The sequence below is a fragment of the Pseudophryne corroboree genome, chromosome 9 (assembly GCF_028390025.1).
Source record: "Pseudophryne corroboree isolate aPseCor3 chromosome 9, aPseCor3.hap2, whole genome shotgun sequence".
Taxonomy (NCBI): domain Eukaryota; kingdom Metazoa; phylum Chordata; class Amphibia; order Anura; family Myobatrachidae; genus Pseudophryne; species Pseudophryne corroboree.
In genome coordinates this window covers 450141542-450156509 of record NC_086452.1, presented here as the reverse complement: position 1 = coordinate 450156509, position 14968 = coordinate 450141542, and the positions used below count along the sequence as shown (strand labels likewise).

Sequence of the window (14968 nt, the reverse complement as noted above, 5' to 3'; positions counted from 1 at the left end):
TGTGTGTGTGTGTGTGTGTGTGTGTGTGTGTGGGGACTATGGGCAAGACTTTGCCCTCACGCCATCACCTGCGAGTTAGAGGAAAGCAATCTGGCTCACAGGACAGTGTAGTCCCAATGACTAAGCACCTCAGGGTAGAGACACCTGTAGGCATAGCTGGAGCCCCTCCTGCCTGCACACATTCACCTTACCTGGGCCCAGTTACTGAACACCTGCCCGTTCCCGCCATACGTCACCAGCTCCTGGGGAAACTGTTACAAGGTAAAGAGAGAGAGAGATACTCACAGTGCACTCAGCAGAGACTATTATTACAGTCTCACATAAATGAGAAGTCAGAAATATCACAGAATATTACATATAACAAACACCACATACGTAGCATTTATTTGCTGCGGTAATGCCGCTTATTTTTTATTTTGTCGTATTTGAAATCAACAAACAGGGGTAAACTAATTAAGTAATTACATTTAAATTGAATTGGGTATATCACCAAATCACAAGCCCTCTGAAGAAATCCTTGTCACTGGAAGAAACGCGTTAACACATTGGCCACATACATATATAGTGTATGGTTGGTTCAAGATGTAACATTAGAATGCTGTAATCCATGAGGGAGGAGGAGGAGGGGGGGGGGGGGGGGGGGTTCTAGCTGATTTTTATTATTACCATCATCATCAACTCCTCCCAACTGATAAGAGTATTTGTCATGAAGGGTAATATGGCGATTTAGAGGCAACTTTTCAGCCAATCACTAATCATTGTTGGCGAGAGCACAGGCAGGGTGCATTAATTGGGCCCCTATGTGCTAGGGCCAATCAGACCAGATCTTCTGTACAGCCAGATTGGATAGGAATTCCAGCATTACCCCCTACATATCAGAACACCCTGAAGGTGGGGGACCCATTTAACAACTGCCTCCAGGAAATTATGTTACACAGATGACCAAGTGGCACAACAAACAAATGCGTATTTATACCTGAGCCACAGCCGGATCCAGGTTATTCATGATCATGTGCATTACGGCGGCGGCCTTCTTGGTTCTGCATGGATATTCTGCGATTGGGTACGCCCTGGAAGACATTCGGATACACCAATATTGATGCAGTAATATGGACGTAGCCCTTCTTCCTCAAATGCACTACAGGGTCAAACTTGGCAAACACTGGCAAGGGAGAAGGGGGGGCAGGGGTACAACTCCCAGCCTCAGCTCCTGGCCTCTCCGCTTTTACTAGCGTGGGCTGGCACTGAATCATGCACACCCCTTTACCCCCTCCCAGCATTGGTCTGCTGTAAATCAGGACAGGCCACGCTCACCGCAAATGGTAAGTGTGTCTACACCACATGGGGATGTATGCCAAATCCTGGGGGCATGTTAGTAATTGAGAAGCATAACACCACCCGTAACCCCGGAAAAAGCATTATGATTGGCCGGGCACAGCCCTGGCAGGTACGCATGGCACCCAATCACCAGCGAGCGAGACTCCAAACTTCCTAACATTAGGAGCTCTGCTGCATCGCCGTCCCTGGTTTCCAGAGACAGATTGCAGTTTTGAGCTCAGAAATATTTCCCCCAAAAAAGTGTTCCAGATACTTATTAATAAATTAGCCAATACCAGTACTGACAGGTGCAGGTCTCCGCATCTGCTACTATTACTCCGCTAATCATGTAAGATGTACCTAGAATGTAACAGGGCTGCATTATGGTCATGGCCAGTGGTCAGGTCATGTTGGTGGTGTAGTGTCCTATGTCTGTATAGGGTGTAATAGATGTATTATGATCATGTGCAGTGGTCAGGTCATGTTGGGGGTGTAGTGACCTATGTCTGTATAGGGTGTAATAGATGTATTATGGTCATGTCCAGTGGTCAGGTCATGTTGGGGGTGTAGTGTCCTATGTCTGTATAGGGTGTAATAGATGTATTATGGTCATGGCCAGTGGTCAGGTCATGTTGGGGGTGTAGTGTCCTATGTCTGTATAGGGTGTAATAGATGTATTATGGTCATGTCATGTTGGGGTGTAGTGTCCTATGTCTGTATAGGGTGTAATAGATGTATTATGGTCATGGCCAGTGGTCAGGTCATGTTGGGGTGCAGTGTCCTATGTCTGTATATGGCGTAATAGATGTATTATGGTCATGGCCAGTGGTCAGGTCATGTTGGGGGTGTAGTGTCCTATGTCTGTATAGGGTGTAATAGATGTATTATGGTAATGGCCAGTGGTCAGGTCATGTTGGGGGTGTAGTGACCTATGTCTGTATAGGGTGTAATAGATGTATTATGTCATGTCCAGTGGTCAGGTCATGTTGGGGGTGTAGTGTCCTATGTCTGTATAGGGTGTAATAGATGTATTATGGTCATGGCCAGTGGTCAGGTCATGTTGGGGGTGTAGTGTCCTATGTCTGTATAGGGTGTAATAGATGTATTATGGTAATGGCCAGTGGTCAGGTCACGTTGGGGGTGTAGTGTCCTATGTCTGTATAGGGTGTAATAGATGTATTATGGTAATGGCCAGTGGTCAGGTCACGTTGGGGGTGTAGTGTCCTATGTCTGTATAGGGTGTAATAGATGTATTATGGTAATGGCCAGTGGTCAGGTCACGTTGGGGGTGTAGTGTCCTATGTCTGTATAGGGTGTAATAGATGTATTATGGTAATGGCCAGTGGTCAGGTCATGTTGGGGGTGTAGTGTCCTATGTCTGTATAGGGTGTAATAGATGTATTATGTCATGGCCAGTGGTCAGGACATGTTGGGGTGTAGTGTCCTATGTCTGTATATAGTGTAATAGATGTATTATGGTCATGGCCAGTGGTCAGGTCATGTTGGGGGTGCAGTGTCCTATGTCTGTGTAGGGTGTAATTGATGTATTATGGTTATGGCCAGTGGTCAGGTCATGTTGGGGTGTAGTGTCCTATGTCTGTATAGGGTGTAATTGATGTATTATGGTCATGGCCAGTGGTCAGGTCATGTTAGGGGTGTAGTGTCCTATGTCTGTATAGGGTGTAATAGATGTATTATGGTCATGGCCAGTGGTCAGGTCATGTTGGAGGTGCAGTGTCCTATGTCTGTATAGGGTGTAATATATATATTATGGGCATGTCCAGTGGTCAGGTCATGTTGGGGTGTAGTGTCCTATGTCTGTATAGGGTGTAATAGATGTATTATGGTCATGGCCGGTGGTCAGGTCATGTTGGGGGTGTAGTGTCCTATGTCTGTATAGGGTGTAATAGATGTATTATGGTCATGGCCAGTGGTCAGGTCATGTTGGGGGTGCAGTGTCCTATGTCTGTGTAGGGTGTAATTGATGTATTATGGTCATGTCCAGTGGTCAGGTCATGTTGGAGGTGCAGTGTCCTATGTCTGTATAGGGTGTAATAGATGTATTATGGTCATGTCCAGTGGTCAGGTCATGTTGGGGGTGTAGTGTCCTATGTCTGTATAGGGTGTAATAGATGTATTATGGTCATGTCCAGTGGTCAGGTCATGTTGGGGGTGTAGTGTCCTATGCCTGTATAGAGTGTAATACATTTAACATTCACCCATAAAAGACAATATACGTACTTCTAGTTCTAACATGACATATTTGGCAGAAATATCCTGTGGACTGAAAACCAGAAGGTCAATAAAATAGAACAAACATTGAAGAATAGATCAGCAGGGCCCCTACTTGCTCCATTGTAAGGGTTTCTTGCTGCAGTATTTTAATGTATTTGGCCCCTTCACCTCTCAGGACTTACCTGATGTGGATGTTGGGGCAGAACCGGTACATATATATGTGCCCATAACGTCTCAGCTCCGCAGCAAATTCCGGAGCCAGCGTTTTGTGGTGCTCAGGTGGAAAGTACCGCAAAGCGTTCTCCAGAGCCAGCTAAAGGGAATAGAGGAAACAGAAATGCATTACAATAACTTAGTTTAATTATGTTACTTAAAGCGGCTTCTCTGCTGTATAGTGAGGAAAGAAAGGACAAACACCCAAAGAGGGAGCTAATTACGAGGGACTGGTGGAACAGGTGACCCTCCACAGGGCCGCACAGTCACAGTACAATGCCAAGTGGAACACAAACAATTATTGGTTTATAAAAGATGCCGCGGTGTTCCACAGCTCCAGAGAGTGGGTGAAACAGGACCTACATAACATAAGGTAGGGAGGGCCCTGCCCATGAGAGAGCTTACATTGTAATGGGAAAAGGGCACATTCGCCACCGTATAAGTGCCACTGTACACCATGGTCTGTTTCCTTATTGCACAGTCACATATAGTGCGCACTCTCGTTATAACAAGGAGATCCAAGCTGGGATCTATTAGAAAATTCCACACATGGTTCCGAACGCTACAATGGGGTGAGTGCGCTACTTGTTGTAACAAATGTTTTCCCATTGTAGAACACAGTAGACTATACAGTTGAGTATCCCATATCCAAATATTCCGAAATACGGAATTTTTTGAGTGAGATCGTGAAACCTTTGTTTTCTGATGGCTCAATGTACACAAACTTTGTTTAATACACAAAGTTATTAAAAATATTGTATTAAATGTCCTTCAGGCTGTGTGTATAAGGTGTATATGAAACATAAATGAATTGTGTGAATGTACACACACTTTGTTTAATGGACAAAGTTATTAAAAATATTGGCTAAAATTACCTTCAGGCTGTGTGTATAAGGTGTATATGTAACATAAATTCATTCTGTGCTTAGACTTGGCTCCCATCACCATGATATCTCATTATGGTATGCAATTATTCCAAAATACGGAAAAATCCCATATCCAAAAGACCAAAATACCTCTGGTCCCAAGCATTTTGGATAAGGGAGACTCAACCTGTACTACTTTTTTGTCTGGTTAATGCAATGTATGGATAAAGGTCAGGAAGCTGTTAGCACTAATGATTAAAGGGCCTTTACAATACCGCAGGGACGCTCCTAAGAAGCGCTACCCTGGATGGTGGCTGAAATGCGACAGAGTACGAGTGCGAGGAGCTGCCTAAGCGTAGCAGGTAACATTTCCACATAGGGATATTTCCCCAGTTTCTAGGAAGAACGCTAAGTGAAAGAGACACGTTGGCATTCATTAATTAAACAAGCATGTTTAAGGGCCCAGGGGCAAAGGCCCAGTTTCTTTTGCCTCCCCTGGTAGAGAACGACTGGATTTTGGATTTCTTGTACTAGAGTAGGGCTGGCCAAACCAGTCCTCGAGATCTACCAACAGGTCACATTTTCCAGACCTCCTAGCTGGTGCACAGGTGTCGTCATTACTAATTTAGATGTGCTGCATTCATTCCTAACTGACAATTCTACAGATCTCCAGGAGGCCTAGAAAACATGAACTGTTGGTAGATCTTGAGGACCGGTATGGCCAGCCCTGTACTAGAGGGTGATCCTGGTGGGGCAAGAATCTCTAAAGGGATTGCCTAACTCACTGGTTCTCAAACTCAGGGGTCTATGTACTTAGGAGGTCATTCCGAGTTGATCGCTCGCTGCCGATTTTCGCAGCGCAGCGATCAGTTAAAAAATGGCGAAAAACTGCACATGCGTAGGCACCACAATACGCATGCGCATCGTACGGGTACAAAGCGGATTCGTTGCTGAGCGATGGATTTAACGAAGAATCCAATCGCAAGGAGATTGACAGAAAAAGGGCGTTTGTGGGTGGCAACTGACCGTTTTCTGGGAGTGGTTGGAAAAACGCAGGCATGTCCAAGCGTTTGCAGGGCGGGTGTCTGACGTCAGTTCCGGGACCAAAAAGACTGAAGTGATCGCAAGGGCTGAGTAAGTCCAGACTACTCAGAAACTGCACAAAATGTTTTTGCAGAGCTCGGCTGCAAAGTGAAAATACACTCCCCTGTGGGCGGCGACTATGCGTTTGCACGGCTGCTAAAAGTAGCTAGCGAGCGATCAACCTCGGAATGAGGCCCTTAGTACTACGGGCCTAATTCAGCCCTGATCGCAAAATCTCTCTCTAATGGGCAAAACCATTCTGCACTGCTGGAAGGGGAGGAGGGGCAGATATAACATGTGCAGAGAGAGTTAGATTTGGGTGGGTTATATTGTTTCTGTGCAGGGTAAATACTGGCTGCTTTACTTTTGCACTGCACTTTAGATTTCAGTTTAAAAACACCCCACTCAAATCAAACTCTCTCTGCTCACGTTATATCTACCCCAACACCCACAATGCACATGGTTTTTCCCTTTAGAGAAAAATTTTGCTGTTGCGATCAGGTCTGAATTAGGCCCTATGTACTAAGCCTTGGAGATATAGGGGGTAATTCCAAGTTGATCGCAGCAGGATTTTTTTTTAGCAATTGGGCAAAACCATGTGCACTGTAGGGGAGGCAGATATAACATGTGCAGATAGAGTTAGATTTGGGTGGGTTATTTTGTTTCTGTGCAGGGTAAATACTGGCTGCTTTATTTTTTACACTGCAAATTAGATTGCAGATTGAACACACCCCACCCAAATCTAACTCTCTCTGCACATGTTATATCTGCCTCCCCTGCAGTGCACATGGTTTTTCCCAATTGCTAAAAAAAAATCCTGCTGCGATCAACTTGGAATTACCCCGATAGATAGTGCCAATCAGCTCCTATCTATCTAACTGTCAATTTTCAAACAGCCTGTAACATGGCAGTTAGGAGCTGATTGGCTGGTACTTTATCTCTCTCCAAGACTCAGTAAACAGACCCCCTCAGTCCTCAAGCCGCCCTAACTGTCCAGGTAATAAGGACTTCCCTGCTTGAGCACAGTTGGCTTAATTAGTAGCTCAGTTAATTTGTTTTAACCGTCTATACTCAAGTATGGATATCCTTAAAACCTGGACTGTTAGGGTTCCTCTGAGTGAGAGTAGGGGGTGTAAGGACTCATTGTACTGGTTTGGATTTAGTGCCAATTATACCACTTTCATAACCATGATGCATAGTGGTACATGCTTGTTACACATTTCCCCTAAGGGGGGGGGGGGGTAAGGTTAATCTTCTGCCACAGCGACACATTTGTTATGGTGTGTATTTCTAAATGACTACTGCTCTATTCAAACTGAACTGCCGTTTCTCTCTGTGCTGCAGGGACAGGCATGAACTGGACCCCGCTACATAGTGACGTGATTAGCGGGGGGGTTACCTACTCTCCCCGGAGCAATAGAGAACTCCTGGAAAATCCATGAGGAATAATAAAGTATGATTTTATTGCGGACACAAAGCTTGCTTGTGTCTCATCAGCACAGAACGGAACAGGCCACCTAGTGGCAAAAATATCAGGAAAAAGTTTTGCTAATTTTTTTAAATGTATTTTTTATTTATTTGTTATTTATTTATTTTATGCGGGCCAAGAAACAAATACACTCTTCCCAGACAGCAGATTACTCTAGTTTAAAAGATCTATATTTAAAAAAATGTAAGCTAAATGTTACAGTCTGTGAACCCCAGGGGTATGATAGCGAATAAGCAGCTATAGCAGGCTTTTTCAACCAGTGTGCCGTGGCACACTAGTGTGCCGCGACCAATTGCAAGGTGTGCCGCGGAGCCAGAGCAGCTTCCTGCACCTTCAGAGTGAACTGTTGGCTCGGGCTCTATTTAGAGGATCAGTCGTGCTCCGCCCGTGATGTATGCCTGGAAGACGCGGCGGTGTGATATCATAGGTCAGGCCGCCGCGTCTCACCACCCAGCCAGCCCACCCACCTGCATACACATCTTCCAGTTCCCGCCTTCATCCACAGCTTTCCTTGCCCACCCACATCCACACCTGCCCGACCACCCACTGCTCAGTATTCGCAGCACTCCACTATGAACCCCCGCCACTGAGGTACAGGAAGGAGGACAGGTGACCGGTAGGGGCTAATATTTGTTATTTTATTTCTCCTGTGGGGAACAATAGGATTTATGTGGGGAGAATAAGAATTTAAGGATTTATGGGGGGAACAATGTGATTGATTTATGTGGGGAGCAATAGAATTTATGTAGGGAGCAATGTGATTGATTTATGTGGGGAGCAATGTGATTGATTTATGTAAGGAGCAATAGGATTTATGTGGGGAGGAATGTGATTGTTTTTTCTGCGTAGGCCAATGTATGTGTGGATTTAGGCCAATGTGCGGTTTTTGTTTTTTTTCTGTGGGGAACTGATGGTGTGCCTTGGCAATTTTAAAATATTGTTCGGTGTGCCGTGAGTAAAAAAAGGTTGAAAATCACTGAGCTATAGACAGACAAATGGGGCAGATGTATTAACCTGGAGAAGGCATATGGAAGTGATAAATGCAAGGTGATAAACGCACCAGCCAATCAGCTCCATTATGTAAAATTAACAGTTAGGATCCGACTGGCTGGTGCGTTTATCACTTCCTTTGTGCAGGTCATTATATGGTGTGAAAACAAAAATAGGACTAACAAACAAGAAATCTTTTCTTGCTACATACTGTATTTACTAAGGAGAATGATTAACCCAATGGATAACCTTGTAACACTCCGTCTGCCCCCACACATGGGGACACTACTGTTCTACAATTAAAGAGACTGGTTAGTCCATTCCAAAGAACTTCTCAGTGGAATAAACTAAACGGAAAAAAATAAAAATAAATTAAAACTCAGAGTACTACAGTATAAGCAGAATACTGTAACTATCTATAGCTGCAGTCTTTGCACCAAGTGATTACAGGTTTTAAAGTTTATTGAGCAGACTTGTCTGGGAATGACCATCTAGTGACCCGAGACACGTGGTCCAGCAACAGTAAAGGGGAAACAGATGGTTAAAGAGCTGAATTGTCCCCTTTACAGAAGGTTTGCAAATGGCCCTGCAATAAGATCAGCGGAGACACTAATTAATTCCTTTCAGGCATCATTGCAAGATCCAAGTGAAATACCAGAAGACGTGTCCTGTCCTATATAGTGGGCCGTCATGTGTTTAAGGTTTTTTTTTTTTTTAAAACTCGTTCTTTAGTTTTCCAGAATTTAAAATCTGCTTTACCATATATGGGACCGAAGGAATGAGTGACATTCAGCTCACACAGATGTGTCAGGTTTTTGTCATTACTGTTATGGGAACTTAACCAGGGCCGGTTCCGGGGCTTCTGGCGGCCCGGGCGGCATTAGGGGGTGTGGCTTCATACAGGGGGCATGGTCAGTTACGCCCCCTGTACTGTTGTAGGATGTGCAGTGCGCGATGACGTCATCGCGCACCGCACAGCAAAGGTCCTCTCCACGAAGGTAAACTAGACGCTAAGCGGTGCGCACATCATTACAGTGAAGGTCCTCTCCAGGAAGGGAAATTAGACGCGTAGCGTCTAGTTTCCCTTCACAGCGGGCAGCCCACGAAGGGAAACTAGACGCGTAGCGTCTAGTTTCCCTTCACAACGGACAGCGGGCCGCGGCAGCGGGGGGCACCACAGCAGCAGCGGATCTTGCCATGGTGCGGCGCCCTCCGGAAGGCGGCGCCCCGGGCAAAAGTCCTGCTTGCCCGTGGCAAGATCTGCTACGAAACTTAACATATTTAAAGGCTCATTCACACTAGCTGACTTTGAGCTCAAAGTAACTCACTTTTGATGTTTTGAGCTACTTTGAGCTCAAACTCGGCTACTGTGTATGACTGGGCGGTGAGCGCTAATGCGCGCTCCTGCATCATCTCTGGCCGCCGCCGTCCGTCGGGCTGTTTGAACAGCTGAGTGAAACACTTTCCACAGCTATTGCTGTATTTTATTCACGGTGGAAAAGCATGAAGTGTTGCAGGTCCCGATTTTGGGTGACAAAACTTGGTTTAGTTTACAGGACACGACTTCTGCCAAAGTGACCACGGTTTGGATGATTCGGGGATGTAACCAAATTGTAATAACCTCACAGTCAGAAATGTTCTCAAACCAGTTATAGAAGTAAAGTTTCAAGCAGACTATCTGTTCACAGGTACGCCAACAGTTCCCAGCAAATGGATATACTATTGGCATGGCCAGGGAATGGCAGCCTGCGCTGTGTAGCCAACAGGTAAGTTCACCAAAAGTATGTATTACCCCCTCATTTAAAAAGATGTATGGCCAGCTGATATTCCGTACAGAGGGCCATATTAGAATCTGTTAACAGGTGCAAGCGGCCATTAGAGGCTGCTAGCCAATATAAAATATCACACAAATTCTAACAGCGCCCCCCAGTGTACATGCGAGGAATAGCAGAATACATGTAAACAACGAATGAACCCAGCCTACATACTGTAAGTGCTTACTTTTACAAAGTACCTATGAGGGTGTACCTTTATTTATTTATTTTTTAAAGCAGAAAGAGGCCAGGAAGATGTTCCACCCCTAGGGTTGCTAGGGGTGTCTAAACCCCACAGAGATTGTTCCCAGATTGTAGGCGAGAGGTGTACAAAGTTTGGTGTAAATTGCTGAAGGCATTCCAGAGTTATGCGGTCTGCTGAAATACTCAGTGCTGCTGCCTAACCCCAGAATTTGCTAGGGGTGTCTCCCCCCCCCCCCGTTTGTTGGCAGATTGTAAGGCATATGTGTACCAATTTTGAGTACATTGCTTGTGCAATTCCGGAGTTATGCTGTCTCCTGATATACTCTGTGCTGCTGTCTGCCCCCCTAGGGGTGCTAGGGATTTCAAATTGTTTTAGTTGCCTCCGCCGTGTTTTAATACGCTTGTATGTAACATTTCACGATCTTCGCTTGTAAACTGTGGATTTGTATAGAAATACAACACAGAAGGACACATTTTCATATATTAGACTAGGATCTGCCTCTCAACAAGAAATTGCCTTTTACCTGCTTTGTGTGTTTTTTGGTCAACCATTTAAAAAAGTTATAGGGCAGATTTATTAACGCTCGGAGAGAGATCAAGGGGTCTAATGTACTGAACCTTGGAGAGAGAGGGATTTACATGCACTGCTATGGAGCCGGGTGACAGGGGGAGTGAACAAACTTCACTCCCCCAGTCACCGGGTCGCCCGTCTGCCATATCGGTGGTCGGCCAGCTCGGCGGCGGGTCGCCCAGTCTGTAGGCGCCATTAGTGCATAGACCTGTAACAAGCCTACTAAAAAAAAGGTGCCCATAGCAACAAATCCGCTTGTACCATATTTATCTAGTACTTTCTGTAAAATGTCCACCCCTTGTCCGAGCGGCAGAGGTGCGCATGCACTGGCATTACTGGCCATCACGCCTGCATGTTTTGAGGGAACTGCAACATACCTCCCAACATGACCCTCTCCAGGAGGGACAGAATGCTCTCTACCTGGACTTTTCTCTTAATGTATGATTGGCGGCACCCAGAGGCGGATTGGCCATAAGGTTCACGGGGGAAGATTCCCGGTGGGCCGACGCACCCGTGGGGCCTGTTTTGTTTGAGGACATGTGATCCTTTTTATAGACATAATGAATAAGACGCAAAATAATTTGCATATATGAAAATTACTTTGCCACTTATCCTGTGATTGCAGATGATCTAATGTATGCTCTGTATGCCTGCTTGGCTGACATATAAGATTGAGTGAATAGTGATTGGGATACGGTTGGTGTAATAAGCAAGAAAATATATATTTCTAAAGAATGATATAGTTTCCTAAATTCTGAAGGTGTATCATATAATGTGCTCATAATATTTAATTTTATTTCTTTTTAACTTCCCCCTTGATGCTGGACATGCCCACTATCTGGAAAGTCTTGGGGGGAGGGTGCTGCTGCCATGGCCCATGGCTAGACCTTACACCTCTGGTGCTGCCCATGTGGGGCCACTAATACAAATTTTTCCAGGGCCGCTTTTTGTTCCCAATCCGCCCCTGGCGGCACCTGTGGTGAAACATCTTTCTTATCCATTAACCTGTTCAGCACAGGTGCCGGCAATCATCAATTAAGAGGGAAGTCCAGGAGCAGAGCGTTGTGTCCCTCCTGGAGAGGCAGGGCCGGCTCTACCATTAGGCAGCTGCCTAGGGGCGCCAGCTCCTGGAGGGCGCCACTGAATTCATCTAGCAAAAAACTGAAGGGTGTCTCTGTATGTGGCCTCCTCCTTTTTCCACTGCGCTGGCTGCTGCTGCGGGTCTAATCAGGCTGTACCACATAGTGGGCCTAATTCTGAATTGATCGCAGCAGCAAGTTTGTTAGCAATTGGGCAAAACCATGGCCCTCATTCCGAGTTGTTCGCTCGCAAGCTGCTTTTAGCAGCTTTGCCCACGCTAAGCCGCCGCCTACTGGGAGTGAATCTTAGCTTAGCAAAATTGCGAATGAAAGATTAGCAAAATTGCGAATAGACACTTCTTAGCAGTTTCTGAGTAGCTCCACACTTACTCGGCAACTGCGATCAGTTCAGTCAGTTTCGTTCCTGGTTTGACGTCACAAACACACCCAGCGTTCGCCCAGACACTCCTCCGTTTCTCCAGCCACTCCCGCGTTTTTCCCAGAAACGGTAGCGTTTTTTCGCACACACCCATAAAACGGCCAGTTTCCGCCCAGAAACACCCACTTCCTGTCAATCACATTACGATCACCAGAACGAAGAAAAAACCTCGTAATGCCGTGAGTAAAATACCTAACGGCATAGCAAATTTACTTGGCGCAGTCGCACTGCGGACATTGCGCATGCACATTAGCGACTAATCGCTCCGTTGCGAGAAAAATATAACGAGCGAACAACTCGGAATGACCCCCCCCCCCATGTGCACTGCAGGGGGGGCAGATATAACATGTGCAGAGAGAGTAAGATTTGGGTGGGGTGTGTTCAAACTGAAATCTAATTTGCAGTGTAAAAATAAAGCAGCCAGTATTTACCCTGCACAGAAACAAAATAACCCACCCAAATCTAACTCTTTCTGCAAATGTTATATCTGCCCCCCCTGCAGTGCACATGGTTTTGCCCAATTGCTAACAAACTTGATGCTGCGATCAACTCAGAATTATCCCCAGTGTCTCGGTGCTTCCTCTGTGCCAACATGAGTAACATCAAGTCATGTGAAGGCACGTAGGATGCGGATGTAACTATGGCTCCCGAGGGGCACCCCCACGGCTGCTTCTCATAGCCCTGATGCACCTCCTGCAGGGATGTTGCAGGTTAGGGGGCACCGGGTTGAAGCTTTGCCTAGGGTGCATAGAGACCTTGCACCGGCCCTGTGGAGAGGGGTCGTGTTGGGAGGTATGCTGCAACGGTCACATAACACCTGGGACAGAGAGAACAAATTCTGACTAATCACTTCTACTAACAAGCCTAAGAGAATCTCATACAAAGCATTTAATGATTGTGTTCAGACATGCACCTGGATAACCTATAGAGCAGGCCTGAGCAACCATTGGCACAACAGGTTCTGTGGAACTACTAGTCCCAGTTCCTGTGTAATTCAGGAGGATGGGACTGCTAGTTCCACAAAATGACAGTGTTACAGAAAAAGTAGAGTTTATTGCAACAAATTAGCTACAACGTAAGTGGAGTGAATACATTTATTATGTTTTTCATGCAGGGTAAATACTGGGTGCTTTTACATGTAGCCCACACATGCTGCAATTTACAGCTCAACTAGGACCCACCCCTCCCAACTCTAAGGGGCCCATTATCATTAATCGCATATTCAATGAGATCTGGGCACGATATTAGCTGCCAAAATCGTGGGACCGCAGGGACAGGAGCGCCCGTAAGGAGCCATTCCCGCTATGTTATCAGTGAGCTTCCGCTGCTCCTGTGCATGCATGGTCCCGCTAACCGCACAGTGGCCGTTTCTGCTGACTACATTTGCAGTGTGTAGCCTATAGGCTACAGCAATTCCCCCAATTCCAGCACACTAATCCAAGCATAAGGGTGAATAACATAATGGCTCCATGCATTTTTGCTGCATTATTGCCAGTCCTATGAACACTTACCTTCTCCTCCTGCGGAGAGAGTTGGGGTACCCGGATAGGTGCATGGGGGACCCCTTCGTCCCTCTCCTTGCTCTGGGGTAGAGGGTGCAATGGAAGCCCAGCACAGAGCTCCTGCAGGCTGATCATCATGAGGTGTGGATACCAATCAGCTAAACTCACAGGACACACCGGCTGACTACCAGGTAGAGGAGACCCGCCCACTGTTATCCTGCGACCCCATTGGCCAGCACATTTACCCAAATTAATGTGTTACCTGACCCATTCCTAAATGCAGACAGAGGGGACGTACTGTGTAATCTCATACAATAACACACTGGGCAGGGTAATGTGAGTCTCCGAAGGGACATGTAATGCAGGACACGCGTGTGGATGTGCTGAATTGGCTGCATAGATACACAGCTAAAGACATTCTTCTGAGTTAATCCAAATGTTGCATGGATCACATATGTGAGATTGCTGAATGAACCACATAAATCTGCAAACATGGCATGCACCAACACATGCATGCCACCAGGGGATATTTAAGCTTAATTTTGAATTTATATTAGATATATATTCAAATCATACTTGCCTACTCTCCCGGAATGGCCGGGAGGCTCCCGAAAATCGGGTGGTGCTCCCGGCCCCACGGAAGAAAAGGCAAGTCTCCCGGACGAGTGCCCACCACCTGCAACCCACCCGCATCACCTGCATCACCCCCGGCGGCGCAGTTCAAAGTGCGCGGTCCGGGAGTCAGATGACGGGATTCGCGTCATCCTGGCCCCGCCCCCTGCCTTGCAATGTAAATATTAACGGCATTGCTAGACAGGGGGTGGGGCCACGATGACGTGATTGTGCAGCCACACCCCCAACCCCGCCCCTAAGCGTCATCAAGACGCATCTCCACACCCCCGCTGCTCCGACCTGGCTGCCTCCTCCCGGAGGGGGCAGCCAAATTGTCGGTAAGTATGATTCAAATTGACAAGGTTTATAAATAAGATAACCCTAATTATAGCTATGTGTCCCAAACTCTGTCCTCAAGGCATTTTAACAGCCCAGGTTTTCAGGATATCCATGCTTGAATACCGGTGGCTTAATTAGTGACTCAGTCAATATGATTGAACCATGGCCCTCATTCCTAGTTGTTCGCTCGTTATTTTCCTTCGCATCGGTGCGAT

At 46.3% G+C, this 14968-nt stretch overlaps 1 protein-coding gene across 1 annotated transcript in view; it reads right to left on the bottom strand.

The window, feature by feature from the left end:
* UROC1 (urocanate hydratase 1) overlaps positions 1-14060 on the bottom strand; it is a 30018-nt gene extending 15958 nt beyond the window's left edge. Inside the window, exons 1-4 of the mRNA XM_063941188.1 lie at positions 13812-14060; positions 3735-3865; positions 977-1070; positions 192-251 (exon numbers count right to left, since the gene is read on the bottom strand). Coding sequence (XP_063797258.1) covers positions 192-251; positions 977-1070; positions 3735-3865; positions 13812-13940 — 414 coding nt within the window. The 5' untranslated portion in view covers positions 13941-14060. The remainder of the gene's footprint in view (positions 1-191; positions 252-976; positions 1071-3734; positions 3866-13811) is intronic.
* Positions 14061-14968: the final 908 nt, after the last annotated feature.